The following is a 25443-nucleotide window of genomic DNA, read 5'->3' as shown; positions in this document are numbered from 1 at the left end:
ATGAAAACTCAGCAGTATAATAATTCGTTTTAGCTTTTGCAAAGATCGAATGGTAAAAGTAGCATCTTTTGTTTTGACAAGTTGTTTTATGATAATGTAACCTAGTGTTTAATCCAGGACATGACATATTTTCGATTTTTTAAATATTGTACCAAGAGTAATATTCTAAAGTTTCATAAGGATCCAAAGTGCACCTTACAGATTTCATCTAACTAAGATGTATGCACAGGAATTTGGGGTGAGAACATATTTTCAAAAACAAAACTATTAACCTATTTTTGTACCCGAGGTGCACTATTTTCGAAACTGATGTGCATTTTATTAAAACACGCACTCTGAATTTCGCTAGGATCTGATTAGAAAAAAAACACATGTTGAATATTTTAAACTGTAATTACACGTACGTAGAATTGATTTATACTTGGCCATGATGCCTATAATTAAGTTTTACATTAGATGAAAATAACATTATTGCTTTAACAAATTTTTCCTCCTAATGTCGTTGTTTTCTACAATTTGATTTAACCCTCATTTAGAAAATAGTTATGTGAAAGCTGTATTTTTTACGTAAACAAGGTGTATTCAATATTTGACATAACGACCTATATATTTATATTAGATTACATATATTGGAACGTAATCGAGAACTTACTATGGGAAGGACTTATGAAAACAATTTTACACATTTCGGCTAAACAAGAAGCATCTTATGTGTAAACATTTTTTTCTGTCTAAGATTGCACTGAGTGATTTCTTTTTGCCGAAATGTGAATATAAAGCTTATTTAAGACAATTTGGTTGATGAAGTGTTCGAAGTCAAACATATTAAGGTTAATTAAACACTGTAAATCAAATATCTAATTTGCCATTAGCGAGCACTGTATACACTCGGTATATAGTATGTTTTTACAAATTAGCACGTATGCTGTCATCAATATGACGGTTTCTGGGTTATCAAAACAAACTACAAATACTTGCGGCCTTAATATGAGTCTTTCCAGGTTTTTTAGCGCCTGAAAATAACAAATATATCAATGCCTATTGAGAACGATTGCCAAGGTAATGTGTTAACCAATATAGGCCTAAATAAATAGCTTGCGATTTCAATGCAAAACATAATGGGTGGATTTGTCGAAATATTATTATTTTATTATTTGTTTGGTCTGAATCCTGGCAATCCTCGGTTAACGACCCAAGTAATACCACAAACTACCAGTGGATTGCCCTTTATCAATTGCCTAACAAATCTGATGGTTTATATCTATCATCGGTCAATGAAGGAGTGACTAAGTCAAGACAAAAGCCGTGCAGCTCTGAGAATATGAGGGAGTTGCTACGTTCATGATTATGTGTTTTCAAATTAACATTTTCTGGGCATGACCTTGATTTACACAGACAATTTATCAAAGTAATTGGTCTTTATTGCGTTTCCTATCTTAATTACGAGAATAACATAGGCAAGTTTCCAAATACATGCATCAGTGTGTCCATACCAAATGATTTGTGACGTCACATTTTGGATATCGCGTAGAGTAAAAAGGTCATCCGAATCGTACAGGAAAAAATCCAAGCTGATCCGACACCCATTGACTAGCACATTGCATCAATTAGCATGATGGAATCATATGTGAGTATTTCGTAGAATACAGAGGGTCATTTGATGTCATATATCGAACACTAATGACATATCACCGTTTGTACTAATTAGTTGTGCAAAGGTAACACTTGCTTCTCACTGTGCGTGTGCCATGGGAGTTTTAATTGCCATATACAATATATAGGTTCGTCTATTAATGGTATTTCATTTTGATATAAGTCACAAGGTCCCATAAGTTTTCGCGTCAACTTATAAGTCAATGTCTGGTGCTACGAACGAACGGTGAAAGTCTGTTTATTAATAAATTACATATTGATGTTCGACATTGATTTTCCAGTAAAAATATTTACTTTACGTTATAGCCCAACACGTTTTGCTTTTCGCGAAAGCAAGGAACAACAATTACATATTTCTGTATTCACTGACCTACACTGCTAACTATTTTAACACCGTTAATAAAAAAGATATCTGGAACGTCCAAGTGGTGTGTAAACACTATTAAATGTAATTGTATTTTTTTGTAATTGTTTTTTAACTGAAATGTGGTATGCCTTGTTCAACTTTAATACAATAAATCTGAATATTTGGCCACTTATTTGTAAAAACAAAACACTCTATGCAATCAACAAACTAAAAAACAAGACCCCAGTGTAATGAATACCTCCCCACCCAAGCACCACGACTGACACCTAACCCCTCCCCCAGCGCTATGTTTTGTTATTTTTTTTACAAATGCCACATTAATAGCGATTTATTTTTACTCGACGCTTAATTATATATAAGACCTGTTACCTTACTCTTAAGTGAAACACGGATTGCTTTTTGAAGTATAATTATCAAAATGATACTTGTACCATTTGTGCCAGTTGCTTCGTTTTCCTGTGTTAAAAAGCATACAGTTCTCGTCTTGTTAATTTTTAATAACATTTCGTTATACCATTTTTCGGATTCGAAATGATGTTTTGTAGAAAATGATAAGAGTAGAACAATTATGAACTTGACACACAAATTCATGTAAAAGATTCGCTTTCTCATTATCAGTGAGCCCTTCAGTATCATAATGCATTATAAAAAGAAGGTATTTGATTAAGTTTATCAAAAATGTATTTAACAAGCTTTTGAAAAAATCCAGTTCCATTTTGAATGGGATGTGTTATTATCATAAACAGAAAAGTCGACGTTACTATTAAATAGCACATTGTTTTCATGTTGTTACCACTGCCCAACATGCATTTGTCTCTTTGTCGCAAAGTAAGTCTGATTTTGGAATAATACCACAGTTTATAGTAGGGTCTTACTGGTACATAATTACAAGACGCAATTGGGGACACCATATAATTAGTTCATATTTGGTCACATGATCTTATAACATAAGGATGCTTCGGATTCGGATGGCCATTCAAAGGCAAATGTTCACTTAAATAAAACAAAAACATATTCTAGATCTGTGTATGTTTGCACAGTACTGATATATATCTTAAACATGACCAACTCAAATACAAGTTGCCATTGTATGCTCAGGACCGGAAAATGTTAGAGAGTCAGAAAGAGCGGTTCCACGTCATAATTGATTGTGCAAACAACCTGTATTTGCATCCGGTTGCTAACACTATATATACTGATGAATACAGTGTACCATTAGAAAGAACGCAAGTTTCACAAAGCTTGAGTCCATTTTTGATAAGGTTACACGCTACCATATACATCATCATTTTAATCATCATTATCATCATCATCATCATCCTCTTCATTATATCGATTGACATATTCTTCGTAGTTATATTGGATTTAAGCCTGCTTATTACAATCATATTGTCAAACCAACTGATAACCAGAACGACCATTGTAATACAACCTTTTAAACCAGATGATGAACTCTTGATTGATAATAAGTCCTTACATTTCAGCGTCGGCGCATACCAAGCCTGTTATTACACCGTCCGGTGTGGTTTCAGTTGTACAAGGGAGTAACCTGACTCTTACATGTTCCTATGAAAGCAACGTGACAACTATTAATTACCAGTGGTGTAAGAGTCAAGCAACTGAATACTCTTGTTATAGTGCGATTGGCCAGGACGGGTGTGTCAACTTTTATGCATCAACAATAATTTATGGAATTCAATGTCAGGGTAACAATGTGTTAAATCTGACTATATACAACGTTCAGAATGCTGATGACCGGGTATATTGGAAGTGTAATCAGATATTGGGCAATGAATCAACGAAGAGCGAGCCTATACAGCTAGAAGTACAAGGTACAATATTTTATTTCACTCAATAGTTGATGCTTTTAGTAATTTACACCAACACAAAACATTGTTTCTTATATATTAAATGAATTCGGACTGTAGGATCCGTCCTTTGAACACATATTTGAAAGCATTGAATTACATATTGCATGCACAAATAAAACATGTAACAATTTACATACATCCACTATTTTCGTCTCTGTATCCATGATCATCGTGCCTGCTCATAAGAAAATGTAACCATTTTATTGTTCGGTTTCCAGAAACTATGTCAAGTTGAGGCAAGAAAAATAAAACAATGAATATTGTATTATATATGTGGATATGCTATAAATTTCAATCCAGTTTTTAGGCCAATCAAATCCAATGTAACAGCATCATTTACGACGACTGTCAAACGATTTGTTTACTTTCCCGAACATATTTTGTTTTGAATAGTACGTTTAAGTCTGTCTTTGGAAGGTTCCAGGTTTTCTTTTGCTTATCAACTGTAAGTCATATTTTTCAACAGCGAAGTGTTCTTGTAGGTTCCTTCCATCTGTCCGAAAATACTAACCTGATCCTGACCTTTTGCATCAATCCATTCTATGAATGCATTGTTTACACGGTGATGACGGCGATGATATCACTTTTTGTGCGATTTGTGCACTTTGGCGACCAGTAAGACGATGGTTGAATTTATCGAATTATATTCACCTGTAGTTAAGTCGTAAGAGTATGAGGTTTCTTATGTTTTGAGCAGATATATATAGACTCGAATCCCGGTCACATCTGATATGATTGACGCACAACATCTACAGAAATAATTAAAATGTTGTGTAGACTTTTACATAGTACTTGATGTTCAGTTGAAGTATGTTTATTATAAAACTTATGAAAATATCAATCATGCACGGCAGACATCGCAGACTTTTATTTCTGATAGAAATCTTACTGATTGTTTTAGAGCACTGAATGGAGATATAAAACAGTTTACATTGAGACGACCTAGTCCTTTACAGGAAGCTAGACTGGATTATGTTATTATCTCTGATACACTATTGCCAAATATTAGAAATTGTAATATAAATGTTAGATATAGATCTGATCATTATATTGTTAGCATTGATTTAACACTGGAAGATGTTAAGCACGATAAAGGCCTCTGAACATTTAATAATTCTCTTTTATGTGATATGGAATACTTGAATTGTATAAATCAAAAGATTAATGAAAAAAGCAACAATACTTTTTACCTGTATTGTGTATGAATAAATTGTCAGAAATAAGAAACAATGAAATTCAATTTACGATCAATGATCAGCAATGTTAAGAAACATTGTTAATGGAAATTAGGGGTAAAACTATTTCTTAATCGAGTTATAAGGCTAAGTTATAAAGGTCTGGAGAAACAAATATTTTAAAAGAAAAATATATTTTAGAAATAAATTTTAGTGATGAAAGAAAGACAGATTAGAAAACTTGCATAATGAATTAAATGCTTTAAGAGCAGAGAAAATACGAGGTCATGTTATAAGATCAAGAGCTCAATTTATTGATGATGGTGAAAGCCAACAAATTTTCTGTGGGCTTCAAAAAAATTGCTCCATCAGTAAATGCATTCCATTTATTTATTCTTCCTTATATGGATGTTATGTAATATGATCAAACTGATATTTTAAAATAGGCATCTTTATTTTATGCAAAATAGTACACTAAGTGAACATTAGAAGTTGACTATAATATTGAAAATGATTTGAAGGATTTTTCTGTACCAAAACTTACAGTTGAACGGGCCCATACCTTAGAAGGCCCTATAACGTTGAAGGAAGCCTCATTTATATTAAAAAATATGAAAAATGACAAAAGTCCTGACTCGGATGGCTTAACCGCAATTTTTTTTTAAACTTTTTGGCCTCAAATTGGATATTTTTGTGGTTAGAGCTATAGACTTTGCTTTTAAAAATAGCTCCTTGTCTGTGACACAGAAGCTGGGTATTAAAAAATTGCGTCTGGTTCTATTGCTAACAGGTTTTTTAGTTGCAAAGGATCAAACAGATTTTATAAAAGGAAGAAATATTGGTGAAAATACTAGATTACTGTACGAATTATACTAAAGATATAACATACCTGGCTTGTTTATGATGATATATTTTAAAAAGGCGTGTGACACATTGGATTCTAGTTTTATTAAACTGTGCAGTAGACAAGGCGACCCGATAAACCCATATATTTTTATTTTGTAGGTGACACTTATTTGATGCTAGATGGATCAGATTTATCATTAAATGCCTTAGACCTGTAACATATATTTTCTATATATTCAGGTCTGAACAATAACTTTGATAAGACTCATTTAATATGGATAGGTTCCCTAAAATATAGCACAAGGTCGATTAAGACAAAGTATAAATTAGCATCGAGAACTACACAATTTTAATTATTAGGTTTGATGTTTGATGTAGATCTAAGTAAAATAATAGAATTGAATTTTATTGGCAAAATTGAAAATGCGACGAAATGTATAAGTTACTAGAAAAGATGAAAGTTAGCTCCAGTTGGAAAGATTACTGTGGTCAAGTCATTGTTACTTCCCCTTTTTACACAACTATTTATGTCATTACCAAACCATAGATCATGTGTGGTCAATAAAATATTAAAATCTTTTTCTACGATTTTGTTTTGGTAGGACCCCATAATATTAAAAGTTCGGTGTTAATAAAAGACTATAAAGCTGGGGTGTCTAAAATGATAGATTTTATAGCATATTGTAATGGTTTGAAACACTCTTGGATAAGAAATGTTTTTAATATTCAAGGAAAATGCTATATATTGGTAACCGCCTTGTTTGATGTGTGTAAAGTGCTTAATTTTGCCAAACTGTTTGCTGAATGTTTAATCCAGAAATTAAAACAAAACAATTTTTTGGATTGATGTAATAAGAGTATTTTGTAGTGATGTTGATAAGTTATCAACTGATACAGTTGAAGATATACTTGATACACCATTGTTTTATAACCATAATATGAAGATTGGCAATAAAGGTTTCTTTGACAGAAGTCTTTTTTTTCATAGAGGAATACGTTATATTAGAGACATTGCTTATGAAACAGTTAGATTTATGGCAAAGAGAACCATGGATAATTGTACAGGGACTAATATAAATTTTCTATTTTATGAAGGTGTAATAAGTGTTGTTAGGAACTACATTAAAAGTGTAATGTTACTCTAAATGAAAATGATAGAACTCAAAACTCAACCATGTCATGTTAAGAATATTTTGCTTGAAAGCAATGGAAGTAAAAAGGTCTACAATTTACTTAAAGAAAATAATGAGATTCCAACTTGTCAAGCTAAATGGAACAATTTATTCCAGCATGTTGACTGGAAAAAGATTTATGGAATGTGTTTTGGGATAACTAGGGATACTTATATCCAATGGTACCAAACAAGAATTATGCATAGTATTTATGCTATTAACTCATTACTGTTTAAAATGAATATTGTGAATGACAGATTATGTATATTATGTTTGACAGAGGAGGAAACTTTGGTGCATTTATTTTAAAATTGTAATGTTGTTCAAACCTTATTAAACTGTGTAAAACATGTTTTATTTACTGGAAATGAACCTTTCACAATGGACTGTCTGACTTTTATGTTGGGATCCACTGGTGAAAGTTCTACTATATACAATATATTTAAATACGAAATCAAGAAATATATATATCTTTGTAAAAGGAAAAAAAAATAAGCCCATCTTTTGTTGGACTTAAAGGTAGCTTAAAATTTGGTTGGAATATTCACAAAAACTCATGTATTAAAGAAAATGAAAATATTAACTGGTCATGTATAATATGTTAATTATAAATACAAAATGTAGTATTTAGCTTTTAACTGTGTACAAGAACATTTTATAAATATGCTAGGTTTTTAATTCTATTTTCTATATTTGCTGTGTGTAACCTTTTTATCTCTTATTTGTTATAAAGCTCCATTAAACATCGTAAAAAAACATAACAGAATGCATAGAGGTAATGTTTTGGGAACTTCTATTTCTAATGTTAAATTTTACTTGACTCATTTACCAAAGTAAGTTAACTCTTTTTATTAATATCTACAGACATATGGGATGGCTTTTGGTTAAAATGGAATGCATATTTACAAATGATCCTGTGGTGTGCCCCGAACCACGCATACCGTATGTTTCAAACTAAAGGAACAACACATATTCATATCCTCGTAACAAAAAATAACCATATAAAATTCATGCGATATCTCAGTATTGGATAAATGTGATGCTCGAACTCAGAAAGTCAACTAAATTAGATAGTGCCTATAGACTCTATGTAGGTCCTGGTGCGGTTCTAGCACAGTTATTGAATTGGTGCATAATAAATTTGCCAGTGAGAAAACTATAAATTAATATCCAAGTTTTTATTTTACCATGTTTATCCAAAGATAATTCAGCTTTGAAACTGTGCCAACTAGGTCAATTTTGTTGGGTAATACCTTCAGCTTGACAAATTACAATTTGCCTAATAGTTACAACCCGTCTGCAATGCCAACAGGTAAATACACCAGAGGACGTGGGTCGCTTGGAAACCATTTTCCTTTCTTTACATTTCTTTTATTTTAATATCTTTAAATTATATAAATATATATTATATATATATATATAAATAAATTATTCGAAAATGTTTTTTTTCATTTTTAAAATGAATTTCAAAATTTGAGTACATAATAGATTTTTAAAAATACCTTATGGGCTTATGTACATTCGCATATTTTTCTCTTATGATAATAGTTCGTGTCCGCCAACCATTTACGTTTACCGACTTGAAATGTTATTGTGGACACATTAAAATAACGTACTTTATTGTCTTCTTGGGCGAAAACCAAACGTTAATTGACTCATCTGTACGACAGGCAATTTGTTTTTTTTTAAAAATCATGATTTTGGAAACGTTAAAATCGTTAATTAGACACAAACCTCAGGTTAATCGAGTTAATTAACCTTGCCATATCGATGTACGTATACTTTGCATCCCTTACATTATGAACATGTTTGTCGAAATAGTCTATTTTATCAAGCTCTGTTTGATATCTTTACTTAAAACAGTATTCCTGAAAAGTATGGTTTAAAGTAGTTTGTTGTACTAATTTATATAAAAATTGGCGCTGCCTCTACGGGATTAAAGCATTCTTTACGTATAAATTATAGGTTATTTTTTACTAACTTCGTCAGGTGAGATAATGGCAAACACAGATAGATATAACTGGGGGAATAGATAATTTGAGCACGTCCTATTTTGTCCAGACCCTCAACGTTCCGTCACATTTCATGTACCGTATTTAGCTCAACAATATATACTAACATTAGAAACTTTAAAAATAGGGTGGTTTACACGTGATAGCATCTGCCATTTTATATAACACTTTGTCTTACAATAGTTACGGACCTTATATAAGTAAAAATGTACTGAAAAATCAAAACGACGGTGTTGCAATAAAATATATATGGCTTCATAGCAATGTTGGCCGGCATGGAACACTTGTCACCTTTAATTTATGTGACATTTGACTCTGTCGTTCAAGAGTTATGATCCTTGACTTTGCATAAAATGACATGTTCTGAAAAATATTGTGTCGCATGTTTCTCCGAAAGAAATTCACAAACGAAACGTCAGGAATGTTGGTTAGAATGGGAAATTGTCTGTATTAGTGGACAAGTTGTAAACGTCACTGTCAGATGTAAGAATGTTATATGATGTTGTTATATGTTTACTGTTTAGCCAATATTCTGTCTAGGCGTTGAAAACGTTTAAGGATTTCATGCAGTTGTTCTGTTAAAACTCTACATTTGTATATATAGAGAGATCTGTAAAATATGTTACTTCTTTGATTTCTTATAAACTTGCGAAAAGCTACCAGATATGCTAAAAAAAATGTTATAATAATCGGAAGATTTATAAATTGTCAATACATTAAGTAGTACGCGAAAACGCTGGCTTCAATATGACGTCATCATGTTGTTTTCGTCATGTTGTTCATTCGATATTGCCCCGTTTAAGCATAAATCTGCCCAGAAGATAGGAAACTTACTATTCTTCAAATACAACGCCTTGTGAAATAAATTCATCAGACTGGGTTAGTTGAGGACTGCCGTCACAACAACAATGGAACACCAAAAACACGCCGGAGTGAAGAGAACTTTGCTGAGGTTCAGCAAATGATTAAGGAAACTCCGCTTAAGTCAGAGAGGGAAATTCGTGGGGACATTAAAAAATCCTCTAGTTATGGAAATGCTTAAAGAACATAACGTTACGACTTAAAATTGTTATCATATTCATTGTCTATAATACTTTTTTGGAAGAAACAAACTTCAGATCAGAATTTGTTAATTGGACTATTTTTCATTATTTCGCAGTTGAAAAGATATGAGTTTCAGATGAAGAATAATTGTCGAGTATAAGGGAAAGAGAAACATGCCCTTTATCTGTGAACCGCACTTCATGACAAAAAAATGACGGTATTGGCACAAAGCTCAACAGAAGTGATCGGACCATTTGTCTTCAAACGATGAGGCACAAACAGTAAATAGTGGTCGGTATTTGACATTATTTTTAAAACAAGTTCCTTCCTGCGCTGCGTAGAAAAGGCATTGGCATTAATGAAATTTGGTTTCAGCAAGACGGGGCTTCACCAGATACCGCATGCTGCGAAACACATTCGGTGAAAAGTTCATCTCATTTAGCTCAGACATAATTTGGCCACCGCTACCTTAAATCGTTGGATATTTTTGTATTGTTATATTTGAAAGATAGAGTTTACACTACCAAGCCGGATACATTTAAGATGTTAAAACTAGTCATTTGCCCTGAAATAAGAAACAATACACCAAGAATGTGCATGAATGTGATATAACTTTTTGAACTCTAGTTATAGATATGCTCTTATTTCTCAAAAATTGCGACTTTTGCTCAAGCTACAAGTTACATCACCCTGTATGAAATGCAATTTAGACGTTTTCTTGATACTTATGTTTTGGTAACTAGATGAAATTGCCACAATTGTGATATTTTTCTCTGTTTTACTTATGTTTAATTTGGCTTATTTCAGACAGTATATGTTTTGCATTTTGCATTACTGGTTATAGATGTGCTGCTTCAAAACGTTAATGGCTAAAAGTAATCAGATATTAACAGATGAAATTAGACCAATATTTTATTAGTAAGAAATAAAACATTAATCAGTACTTATATTCCAATTACCAAATGATCGCTGATCTATTAACCATGTGCTCACTTAGTGTTTTATTCAAATTGAATCAACACAATTTATCTCACTCGAATGATTATTTTCTGAAATTACAGCGAACTAGCTACAATACATTACAATATAGAACGCCTTATACATACACAATAGCAATGATCAGTACTAATAATTTCTACCAATTTGCAAGATGGAACAGACGATATGTCTCTCTCATCCTACACCTAGATGTCACCCGTCACAGAAGGAGGCAAATTGGAGCTGTAACCTATTCTTCCTAATTTTATAAGTTCTGACATAATCCAACGCATTGTTCTTTAATAGTCACAATCATGAATATTCCAGACGGTCCAGACAACGTGTATTTGCACCCATCAACCTCATCCTACACGGTGACAGAAGGAGATACCCTGGGAACTATAACATGTTCTGCCACATGTAACCCGCCCTGTGCGTACACGTGGTCCAGATCAGGATCGACGGTTAGTTATGCAGCAACACTGGACCTCGGTGAGGTGGAGAGAATGGAGGCCGGTTCGTACGTCTGTATGGCAAGGAACCCAGGGTCAAATGTCTCTAAGAGTGGACAAATTGTGAACGTCACTGTCAGATGTAAAAATGTTATATTATTTATTGTATAAGTACTGTTTAGCAAAGATTTGAGCTAATCGTAGTAAAAACGTGTATGATTTTATGCAGTTGTAGGTTTTTTTTCAAACTCAAGCTTTGTCTTTGTGAAATGCTATGAAATCATTTTTTTATTCCTTCTGCGTAGTTGAATAGGTTTAAATGCCCATTGGGACGTTTTTCTCATTTACATTAATTTAGAAATTAAGCGGCTTTGAGATATATTACTGTGTTGTTGTTTCAGATGAATAGTTACTTATTGTTTTAAACGGCTTACGCATTTAAACCACATAAATATCAATCATATTGTACAAGAAGCGTTATAAAAAGAGGTATATATTAAAGAACTGTTGACATTTTATTTAAAATCTTTATTTATTATTTAAATTTACATATTCAAATATAACTATTTTTTTTGCAATATGATATTGACATGATTGACCATTGTCTGACAAAACGATTCACATAGCATTAATGATTTTTCGCATAAATGCAAAATAAAATATTTGTAGATATTTAAAAAAGATCCAATAGAATTCAAAAGATATTTGAAATCTAAATTCAATATTTGAAACATCACCATGCCATCATATATGATCAGTTTCATTTAAAACATCACCATGCCATGATATATGATTAGTTTCGATAGATAAATACACACTAAGTTTAGCAGTTTACTGTCATATCAATAAGATATAGCTTACTTAAATATCACTGACGGGTGACAATAGATGCTTTGACTCAAAAATGTTTAAACATTAATATAATATATATGTTACCATGGCAACAAGAATTTAAATTTAAGTGAATAATGTCTAATTTATAAAGATCAGCTATATTATAAAATTAATTAATAAGTAAAACTTTGTATTTGTGTAGAATTCATTTAATAATCTTTATATTGTTATACTATAGGTTTATAAAAGTAAAGTACACATAAAAACGAACATGCAATTAAAATAAACATGTTATCCGATTTGCAATAATGCATTCATATCATGTTTTGTGAACTCTGCTTTACATCCTCATTGAGTAACCCTTTTTGGCAAAACTTGCTATGTTGTTAATAAATGTCTACTAATATTAACCATATCGTAAAATTAACGGTACAAATGCAAAGTGTATAACAAGAGTGCCTTAATCGAACTCCTGGCCCACAATGGTCCTTCATCAAAAGTAGGCGAAGACAAAGCGATTCTTTTTTCGACCTAATGATTATTTGACTTTATTAAAACAACCAGTTAATCAATAACATTTTTAACGGATATGTCATTTGATTTATAACCTAAAAAATCGTCAATAGATTTATACCCATATTCAAATAAGGTTTGTAAAATATAAAAAAAATAACATTGAATATCAAGTAATTCAAAATCGCTTGTGGTGTTAACTAATATGTCATTGCAGTTAACTTTCACAAAGCATACGCTTTGTTTTCGTTAAGTTATATACATAAACCGAGTTACCACAAATATTTGAGTGAAGTGTACTGGATCGTTCCCCGTGTCTTAACTCTGGCAGTGCGTGGTCCACCAGCGCTTAAATAGCGTCTGGTGCATGGATGCTGCCTCCACCCTGTTTCATCGTCTCAGCGTCATCAACTAGGAAGTATTAGCAGGCCGTTATCCCGGAATCCGAACAGATGGATTTATTCTGTTGAAAACATATTGCTTTTAAATATGTAAAAACCGAATGAACACATATTTAAATGTGACATTTGAGCTTGGAATAACGAAATACAAAGGTCCTGTCTGACAACTAAGGTATTGCAGACATGAGTTTTGCGCAAAGTAACACGTGTTATGGTCCATAGAGCACGGTGTTACTGGCTCCGAAAGACGGTCCGTGCCCTTTAATTTGCACATAGTTGCTGTCCATAATCCTGTCTAACAAACGTGATTTTTGTGCAAATACGTTGTTCATATTATTAACAGCAAAGCCTTTAAGAAATATTTTATTATTTTACTAGGGATGCAAACGAATGGCAAAATTGATATTCGAATATTCTTTCGATCGAATACTCAAATATTCGATTACCAAAATATGTCTTTTATAAGTTGTAGTAAACTATTAGTATTCGCTAAAGTAATAGCCAGGGTATTTAAACCCTACTTTGACGTAGCCAGTACGCTCATGGGACCCTGATTTTCCCCAAATGAGCCTCTGGAAATCACTATTTTGAGAAAGAAAAAAAATACATTTTGAACATCAAAAAACCCGAATATTTTCAATTCCGCAGCTTTCATATTTGTAAACAATGTGAAATTAGATATATTCCTGTAAAATAGCGTTATGCGCCAATGAAGGGTCTTTCCGTAGGAGGAGTAATCTCGTTTTGAGTTTGACCTCTACTAACTATAACTATGGAAAGACCCAACCATCTCAGGAACTAGTAAACTAATAAAATCAAAGCATATGTGGATTTTGACTCTTCTGTTGTACATTAATAGAGAAAATATATCCTAAAACGCTATACTATGCTGTTACATTTCAAAGCACGACCATTGTATCGAAACATGGAAAACAGTTTAAAGCACATACATGCAACTACATCATTGTAGCACATGTCACATGTAATCATTGTAGCACATCTCATTCATATCATCACGGCGATTTGAACAAAATTGCACAGCTAAATTTACACCGAAGGTAACATTTTGGTGTTAAGGCTGATTCCTTAAATCCTTAATTGGCAAAGCAATTTTTTTCACCCGTCTAATAGCCAGTTACTGTCAAAATACGCGGACTTTTTATAGTATCCTATAATATGTTCCTAAATGACATATGACGCATGTATATTGTATTGTCATCACATTCACACCTCTGGCAATATAAGCCAATCGTTGTAAAACAAGATAAACGAACTTTATACACCACAACAGAGCTGTAGGAAAAAGGCCTAAATTCTATTTATTCAACATTTTTTCGAATATTTGAATACCGATTTTGACATTCGAATAACAAATGTTTGATCGAATATTCGAATATTTGTTTGCATCCCTATAATAATATTACCAATTGCGTTTTATGACTTACAAGCATAACGGAGTTTACCGAGCATTATAAATTTAAATGGTTTTAATTGCATTCTTAAGAATATCGCATAATGATCAATTTTACATATACACACATTCAAAATTAAACAGTAATATAATGCAAGAATAGCGGTAATTTATGTATTTTACTTATAAATACGATGTTTGTTTCACTTGCAAACGATTTAAAACAAAAGGAGTAACCACGAATTTCAATGTATATCTCAAGAATGAAAAATTCTTATGAAGTTTTTTCGTCGAAATATTTCAATTATCAAGCCGATACTTTTCGTTTATTTATTTCTTCACTTCCGCATTTGTGTGTAAGTTAGGGCCCGTTTTCGTCAATATCACAGAAATGTGATAAACTTTGTTTGTCAGGCAGGCGGTTATGTATCATAATTTGTTCACATATAAAATGGCATTGCTAAGCAATAGTAGGAACGATACCACCATTTAAATAGCATATACGTTTTATGTAAACCACACGTTTTATGCATGTGTACAAAGAGATACACTAAGGGGGCCATGGCGTGTTCGGCCCATTAAGTGCCTATAAATAATAATTTACTCTTTTATATAAACTTTTACCAGGTGGTAAAAAAGGAAAGACAATAATATAGGGTGTGCATTATGTTCAGCTACAAGCAAATAGCAATGAACAAACAATATTTACTTATATCAATATTCCTTAAGTAACTGATATATAGATATATAGTCATTATGTATATAAACGGTATGTGACTATAACCTAGGCTATGAAAAAGAGTGGTGGATGCTGTGATTTTGCCACTAGGCTACGTATTATGATATATAATGTTGTTAAGAAACAAAGCTACGTATGAATTATTATTATTATGCTTAATGCAGTTTAGAAACTAGGTAATTTCTTGACAGAGCTGACAGTTGTATACGTTCTGCCAATTTCATTTAGTTTAAACATTAATCCTTTGTGCTAGACTCTATCAAAAGCTTCAGAAATATCGCAAAATACAAAACATTTACAATCTTTTTGTCAAATGTTGTATGAGTTGATAAACGTTTGAGTGACTTGGTAAAAACCCGGACTGTATGGAGTAAAGAAGACTTTTAAAATGCAAATAATTATAAACCTTTTGAAAAAAAATATTCGTTCCATTATTTTTCGAAACAACTAATACGTAAAAGATGTCTATAATTAACAGGCAATTCCTTATTGCTCTTTTTGAATAACGGCATTACATGAGGAAGTTGATAAATTTCTAGATAAACGCCAGTATTTATTCAACGGTTGAAACGCATACAGAGAACAATTTTTTGGCTTATTTGGATCGGACCTGTTGATTTGATTATATCTAGATTGTCCAAACGGTCAATGATTTCCTGGTGGTTAATGATAAATTCATTTTAACAATAGCCTTTTTTAGTAGTAATGAACTACTTGAGTCATTAACATATATGGATGTAACATAAGTTATATAGTGCGATTGTTACATTACTGTTTTAAAATGATGATATATCAACTTTAGTTGTTACAGATATCCTTTATCAACAGTTTACGGTTTTCTAATACCGTGTCGAATTTATTGACCATGTTTCGCTTAAGAAAGTTTCAATATTGTTATAACATATTTCTTTAGAATGCTTGTTCATGGTATTGAATTTATGACTCAATCAATCTCAATTTGTTTGAAATTAATGCTCTTTCTGATGTCTATCTGTGTCGCGTGATTTTCCTATTTGTGAGTTTTACCACGGTTTATCGTTCGATCAGATTGTTATAAGATCGGTAAGTAAACAATATCAAGCCAAAATGAGAATTGTTGAGGTAAACAATTTACCTGCTTCATGGACACTTTTTCATTTATAAATGATCAATCGGTATTTGTTATTAATAGATTGTTAAGTTTAATAAAATCACCTATTTTGTATCTCCATATGCGTATTTTGTATGACACGGGACTCTCATACTGTTATATTGTCTGTTATAGCATTATGGTCAAGTGTTGAGTGCGAGTGTTGTTGGTTATTTTCGTTGCTATACTTTCTTATATCTAAACGATAAAATGTCACGAACTTTATGGTTGTGATTATTTAATTGATCTACATTTGCATCTCCGACTATTATAATATTACTCACGTGTTCTGATACTTTGTCCAAATATACATTAGTTTATCTCAAAAGTCAACGGTATAATGGGGCGGTCTATACATCGTGCATCATAAGTAAGAACGCCACTTGAATGTCATGTTACATTTTTTTTTATCTTTTACTGGAACCTCTCCAAATCTAAGATATTATATGTTGTATTATTATCTGGTTTAGATTTGGTAAAAAAAAATAATGCCTAAATTAAGGTATTTGTTCTTTTTATACTCTATTTTTGCGAATACCTCTTATATGTGTATGCAGAATAGATAAACATTGTTCATTGTGTACGATTAATCTTGGATTAAGTTCGACATCGTTACTCGGTATAACAGTAAAATGTTAAGAAAATGGGCCAAAAATATATTGTAGAAACTATATCATAGTTATGGCATTTGCACCAACAACAATTATTTAATGCTTTTGACAAATTAGTGTGATTATAATAATATTATGTTGTCTAGAAGGGCATGTATTTGATATCTACAACGATTCACTTGATTTGCGCATCTTAGTAGCAAACACAACATTTGGAATAGAATGAATACTAAGCTTAAATTTCAACATTTAAACAAAGGGGAAATGGCCACAAATACCTAAGGAAACATAATTAGTGGAAGGAATAAGAAAGAAACAGTGAATAAATAAAGTATCCCTTCATAGAAACATGGGTTCTATTTACCAGATAAACCTTTTAATGCATACAAAGATACCATTCAGTCAAAAAATAGAAAAGTTAATTGCATTGAGTGACAGTTCATTATTAATATAGTCTTATTAATCGCCATAAACTGACTTAATAATATCAGAACATTGGGAAAAGAGAAAACAGATACATTTCTTCAAACTTTAAGGAGATCAGCTAGCAAACCATGTCAACATTTGCAATTCATGTTGTAAGCTTTATCTATTTAGATTTACAGGAAATGCAAAATACAATTTATTATTTTAAAACTGCACTCTCACAGATTAAACGTTTTGTCAACTTTTTTTTTAAATTTTTGTTGTGGAACGAGTCAATTTTTGCGAAAATGCATGGAAACCAGTTATATAAGACTGCTGACAAAAACTTAGATTGCAGATTATTATATTTAAGTTCAAAAATTGATGTTTTATGCATTTTTCTTAAACCGTTAGTAACGTTTTAATCCATAAAACATAAATTTTCGAATGGAAATATGAAAATGTGCGATCTGATCTTTGCCAGCATTCTTTTATCATTGGTTTGCAAATATTTACTCAAAAAATTGCTTTTTGCCAAGACAAAAAAAAGTTGTAAAAACGGTATATCTGTGAGATTGCAGCTTTAATGTAAGAGATATGATTTATAATTAAAATGGTATATTGATAAACATTTCGCTTATCAGATTAGGTCTTTGATTGAGATGTACTTTTACGAAATGCTGCATTTTAGTAAAACAAGTGATTCGCCAACATGCATTAAATAAACACAAACCGCTGTACAGGACTAAACATGGCATGTAAAATGATTGCCAATTAACAGAAAAAATAAAGAAAGAGATTGCTTATAAACAATGACGTTAACTTTTAGTAATATAACGTTGTGCAGCTCTCACGAAAAATATATATAATAAAGGAAATGACTACTTTCGCTTTCAAACCATTTTGGGTTAACAACACAAATAAAAGATTTACTTTAAAAAAATCCATATTCCCTGTGTATTGAACGAATTTAATCGATATCCGGTTAAACCCTGGACGAGAGTATAAACAAATATCTATTAAAAGGTTTTAATCATGTTTCAGACGGTCCCGACAGCGTATCTCTGTCACCTTCTACAGCGAACTACACAGTGACAGAGAGAGACAACCTAGCGGCTATAACGTGTTCTACCACTTGTTACCCAGCATGTACGTACACGTGGTCGAGGTCAGAGGTTAACATCAGCTCTACAGCTAAACTGATACTCAGTGAGATAGAGAGAAGTGAGGCGGGATCTTATATCTGTACGGCACGAAACCCAGATTCAAGTGTTTCAAAGATTGGGCCAGTCGTAAGCGTCTATGTAACATGTAAGTTGATTGACAGCGATACTGTGTGAAGTACTTTTCATTCTTGACAAGGTTTCACATATCATCTCTGTACAGGAATGGAAGTTTTCTATATATATTTTAACGTTACTAAGTAAAATTGGCACATTAACCATAGACCATCTTGGAAGATAGTATCATTGTAAAACTTGTATTGATAATCATGAACAAGTTGTCCCAATTGCGTACACGATACTATAAATCATCTACTTCGGTCAGAAGAGTCTTGTTATTGAGATAAACTTTTGAAAACATGAAGCATGTAGCATAAACTATTGTAAATTATAGTTTTTGTTCGAATCGTATAAACATATGCTTAAATATTGTTGACCATACTCCTAAAATATTTATATTTTATCAAAAAAATCATCTTCTTTCTAATTCGACCAATTTAAGACTTTGGCCTATACTTAATTCCATGTGCTTGCTTTATCCGGTGTAACCCGCCATGAGAGTATAAACAATAATTGCTATTTAAAAACTAACTTTGACCAATATTTAAGACGGACCTGACAACCAATCTCTATCAGACCACGTCCTACACGGTGACAGAGGAAGACATCTTTATTGTCTCTTGATTTAGCGATTTTATCAGGTATAGCCCTGCATTCAATTTAATAAAAGTATTGATATTGGTGTTTTATTTCAATGTTTCAGACGGTCCCGAAATGGTATTAATGTCACCTGCTACCAGGTCATACACATTGACAGAGGGAGATAACCTGGTTATAAAGTGTTCTGCCATGTGTAGTCCGGCCTGCACATATACATGGTCAGTATCAAGGGACCCACTGTCCATACCATGGGTTACGCTAAGCTTTAAAGCCACACTTGACATCGGTCAGATAAAGAGATTGGAGGCCGGATCCTATATCTGTACGGCACGGAACTCGATATCAAATGCTCCAAAGCATGGTGAAATAGTGAGCGTCGTGGTCAGATGTAAGTTGAATGTATGCTTTTCAGTGCTACCGTTTAAGCAATTATAACGTTGTGTTTGAATCAATTGCAAGTTACTTTGTATTTATTTACATGTAATATTAATCATTTAATGATTTAAAAAAAAATAGAGATACTAACATAAACGTTTAAATAGCTTACATACTGAATGACTTAATACTACTACGAATATTGTGTAACACCATAGTAATATGTGGCAGTAGGAGTTAGAAAGCGCTTCCTTGTCTTTGTTTCATTACATAGTCAATGAGCACAATAGTAATAAGGGTGTTATTTAAAAACAAGTTGTGATATCTTTAACATATGATTTTGATTAAAAGGCTTCATTAAGTGATATTTATTATTGTACAACTGTATATCTTAATTTTCAAATTCCATATTACTTGTACATTTAATGTTGATCTAAATCTGTACATGTAATATCTGGCAAACATTGACTCATACTATAGTTGCTACGTCAACTGTCGTTAGCGCCAATATTTAACGAAACTCATTAAACTGTATTTCTAGGTCGTTTTTCAAAAATGACCGTTGCGTATTTCTTGGAGTTTCTCCATCGTCCAAGTGTATTTATTGTCTGTCTTTTGTTATTGCATAAACATATCAATCCCGGTCATATAATAAAGTATTTATGTCGCCTCAAAATGCGTCGGTAATAATTTATACTATGATCGTGATGATACTTGGTGACGGTCTTTGTGTGCATAAACCCTTAAGTACCTTGTTTTTTTATTATTATTACATAAAATGTGTGTTTTCGGTCCGTTATCGTGGTGTGTTAAAACTCAAAAACCCTTGCGTTATCGGTAGAAAACGTGCATTATTCAGTAAATTCACGTGCCGTTAATGACCGGCTTTTTGATTTACATATACGCCTTTAGGGCTCGCATGATAACAATGGCAGCTGAGCGACCTGGTTTCTGGCCAAAAGAGGGTCAACGATGCCAACGTTTGCACAAAAACAAATTTCGACATATATAGATGTATACAAATATCACCAAATTAAATAACCGCATTTAACTTACATTTTTTTCCGAGTTGTCTTTTCCTGGCAAGCTGATGTGTTTACTACATAGTACTTTCTGCAGTTGTTTTGACTATTTGTTTGCTTTAAAAGCACAAAATTAAGTCTAAAACTTTCAACTCCTCCGAACTTTAGTTATTTCTGTCGATTTTATTCAGAACAAACGACTTATATGGACATGATTCCATTACGTCGAATGCAATGAACAAAGACAATTCAAATATGTTTTCTCTGATGCTGAAGATGCTGTACATTTTATCAAGAACATAAAACAACTTTTCCAGGCCTAATTTAGCTGTCAAAACAAATAAAGGTTTAAGTAGGACTATACCGGTAAGGTTTTGTGTGAAAAAAGTCTCAGTAATCCAGTCAATTTAAAAAAATAAAAATTCCAAACGAATGCACAGGAAAAAATGGCGACGAAACAAAAATGCAACTGCCGAGTTCTGTTGCGGCCCTAATCGAGCTTAATGAAAAACTTTTTCAATGACATCACTCATGACGTCACACTAGCACCTGTTATGGAGGATATTTGGAACTAACTGTTTTTGCATTTTCGTGACATTTAACAGTTTTCTTAAACACAAACGTTTCATAGGGTGTGTATTTATGCAATTATAGCGATAATACACCTTTTTTTCGGTCGTTTCCATCTGCAAAGGCCCTTATTTTTTTAATCATTTTGCGGGCCTTTGCAAATGGTAACGACCCCAAGAAGGTGTATTAACCCTATATTAAAACATAATTTCTTTTAGTCACAGTGTTTGTGGGAATACTTTTCTCGGTCAAGTTTGATCGATGGATAATAACCTCAAATATTCCAAAATACGTCCCCGGTGACATTGATACCTATCTTGTTAATTACTTGTCGTGCATACAAAAGCTTTCCTATTTTTAATCCTTCATGACTTAACTAAGTGACAGTGTTTGAAGGAAAAGATATTGACCGAGTTACTAGAGATAAATCACTAGAGATAAATCATTCAAGTAACATCAGCGTTTTGGCCCTTTAACATTTAACTACGTTCAGCTTACTTATTGTTTCGGTATAGTAAGGTATTGTCATTCTAATACACTTCGGGTGAAATCGACATATATATATCCATTCGTACTTGAAATTTAACATTCCACGATTTTTTTATCTCTTAAAAGTAGTTACTATAAAGCATCATTAATTATCCACGTTGACGCATAACATTCTTTTCATTATTTTGAGAAAAAAATGCGTGCGCAAAGAAGACCTGAAATAGAAATATCCACCTCGAAGTGTAAAAACGTAGCAACATTAGTGTAGATCGTAAAACATTGCTTATTTGCCAAATGGTTTAGACAGCTTATCATACACATTTAAATCATTATGTACTTTAAGGGTTATAAAAGATTTCAGCAATGGTATTCCCGTCCTATTATGTGACGTCACGTCTCGTCCCTTAACAACAAATTATGTCTTAGGTAGGTTCACAAGTATTGCACATACAAACATGCAACTGGGCATAACGTATTCATCAGTATGAGCAATTATGGGCTGAGTTAAACCCCTTTAAATAGTACAAAAGTCTGAAATGCCTTATGTGGGAGGCAGCTCAAAACTTATTGCACCTATAAGCATGAAACTTAGTGTGCATGATAAGCCAATAACATGTCTAAAAAACGTAATGGCCCTTCATTTAGTAAACACGTATCTGAATATTCTTGTGTCGCAAATAGCATTAACAGAATGACACCATAATTCATTCATGAAACTTCATATATGTTGGTCAGCGTGGCCTGTTGAGCAGGTCTATCAATAGATATGACAATTTAAATAGTAAAGGATGGCGTTGAAACTCTTGTTATGCATTTAACCATTTGATACGCATTTAATCTAATCAGGCGTCCTCTGGGGATATTCATCAACACTGTAACAACACTGTAACAGTTCTGTTTCGATATTGGGCTTATTAAATGACGTTCCCTTTTTGTGTTTAATTTATAGAAATGAATTGAGCTGCAGCCCGAAATCAATGGGTGGAAATAAACAATCTTTATCAATAAATGAACTGAGTTGTGATAAATTTAATAATGATGACCGTTTCCGGCCGCTTAAATCACTATTCATAATATATCATCACGTTGATATTGCTGCTGCTGTGGTGTTGTTGTTATGGAGTTCTTTTTTGTTGCTGCTGATGTTGTTGTTGTTGCTGCTGCTGCTGTTGCTGCTGCTGCCGATGATTATGATGATGGTGATGATGATGATGATGATGATGATGATGATGATGATGATGATGATGATGATGATGATGATGCTTTAACTAAAACCAGGGTATTTCGGAGAATGACTCTCACACAATTTTGATTATTTCTTGACACATGTTCGTGAAATATTAAAAAAAACTGTTTTAATACTATGATATATTTTCATTAGTGCTTTGCTATATTAATGTTTTCCAAAATCAGTACATAATAGTATATAGTGTTACCTGTGTCATGTCAACCAATTATTAGAAGAATGTATAATCTCAAGCTTTGATAAAGCAATTGGTCACCATAAAGTTGACAGGTCTTACTCGGTTAAGGTAGTTGACTACTATTAGACATACTGATAATTTTTGAAATTATTTATTTTCTGTTTTTGAATATCACTTTATTTATATCTGTGACCAAGATTGATATGTCACCTTTTATCTGAAAGACAGCTTTTTTAAAAAAAAAGTGCTGACACTACTTTGTTGTAAAAAATAATATAACGATTTTTTATCAATATTTTTATTTTATCATTATTTTCGGTTAACATTATGTTAAAACATGTAATAGACGGTGTTGCTTAAAAGTCTAAATCATTGATTAATTATTACGAATTTAAACAGCCACATTACGGTGATCTATAAAGTGTTTTGCCACGTTTAACTCACTAAGAGTGTTTACGCAATATCTTTGCTTTTAAATTCTCCTGTTATTTTAGACGGTCCCGGTAACTTTTTTTTGTCCCCATCCAAACGTGCTTCGCAGGGAAAAACGAATAAAGTCCCGTGGAAATAATATATTCCGCTATGTGCAACCCGCCCTGTACATACACACATTTTTTGATGCTAAATGATCACTAATATCCTTGCTCCAGACGGCCCAGACAACGTGTTTATTAATCCATCCCAGACGTCTTACACGATGACAGAAGGGCACATGGTGGGGGCTATTAGGTGTTTTACCTCGTGTTACCCGTCATGTGCTTACATGTGGTCCAAGTCAAGAAGGAGGGTCGGTTCAAATGATACGCTTAACCTCGATGAGGTTGAGAGAGGAGAGGCTGGAGCATACGTTTGTACGGCAAGGAACCCAGGTTCGGGCTTCTCAAGACGTGGACCAGTAGTTACAGTCACTGTGACATGTAAGAATGTTATATATGTTTAATATATTCATGTAATGACAGACAATCATGTTAGCTCTAGAAAACCTCTCCCCAGATTATAGCTTTTTTGAATTATTACATTTTTTCTCCACTCACTAACAGAAACAAGAGTATGCTTTAATGCTAATATGACATGATCAACACAGACAACAATATATTTTGTTCATATTATGTTCTAAGTGTATTTTCCTTTATTCTGTAACTTTATATCAAGAGGGGTATACTGAAAAGTTATGTCTGAAACTGAGGACGGTGTAGAATATTTGCCCTAAATTTTAAACATAATGTATGTGAAGGATCGTCTCTATTTGATTATTTAATTGGTATGTCTACTTTTTAAATAGCCTTGATTTACATACGTATAAATGATTATATAAAAAACACAAAGACCGAAAATGTTTATGATCGATTAGCAATTTGTTTTTAATTGATGACTCATATTTGCATATTCACCCCACTTCATTTTTATATGACTTCGTTGTTTGTAAGATCTTGGTATATATTTCAACATAAATTGATAGATATCGATTTATATTATGAAACCGACGTTTGAACTCTGGTCAATAACAACTTGCGTTTTATCAACGTTTAAACTATTGCAATGTTTTCAATACATTTAGTTTGGAATGGCGTATAGTGATGATTTGTGCATGTTAAATTTATTGTTGATATACTTGGATAGCTTAGTAATTTCAATGTACTGTCCGGTTCTTTTTTAAACTTACACGCTGCATACACGGTCAGTGCTTTAGCTATATTTTCACGTCGTCAATCCTCGATACCATCCGTACGTTTTACTAGTATTACACATCGAGTTGAGGTCAAAATAATTCAAATTTATGATTTATATACTTGGATAAGTCAGTAAATTTGTCTGAGAGCTGACTTACTGGAGGTTTAGAGTTAAAGCCCCTAAATATATTCTCTCTCGTACTTTTTTGTTGCATCTTCTTTTTCGTTATCCATGTATATTAATGTATTACCTGTGCTATTTAGCCATCCTCTGATATAATAAGTTACATTTTACTAACGAGAAAACATTTTTTAATCTATACTTCCGGAATTGAATTTGTTGCTGTTGTCATGACTTGCATTAAATTCAAAAATAAAATGGCGTAATGCAGGTTCG

The 25443-nt window shown here is 32.5% G+C and overlaps 1 protein-coding gene across 1 annotated transcript in view; it reads left to right on the top strand.

The window, feature by feature from the left end:
* The window catches only part of LOC128234418 (hemicentin-2-like), a 36375-nt gene that overhangs the window by 3032 nt on the left and 7900 nt on the right, over positions 1–25443 (top strand). The window contains exons 2-6 of the mRNA XM_052948652.1: positions 3505–3852; positions 11446–11712; positions 18658–18924; positions 19600–19884; positions 24027–24293. Coding sequence (XP_052804612.1) covers positions 3505–3852; positions 11446–11712; positions 18658–18924; positions 19600–19884; positions 24027–24293 — 1434 coding nt within the window. The remainder of the gene's footprint in view (positions 1–3504; positions 3853–11445; positions 11713–18657; positions 18925–19599; positions 19885–24026; positions 24294–25443) is intronic.

The sequence above is a fragment of the Mya arenaria genome, chromosome 5 (assembly GCF_026914265.1).
Source record: "Mya arenaria isolate MELC-2E11 chromosome 5, ASM2691426v1".
NCBI classification, from domain to species: Eukaryota; Metazoa; Mollusca; class Bivalvia; order Myida; family Myidae; genus Mya; species Mya arenaria.
Note: the sequence above shows the minus strand (reverse complement) of the source record. Positions and strands in the feature narration are given on the sequence as shown.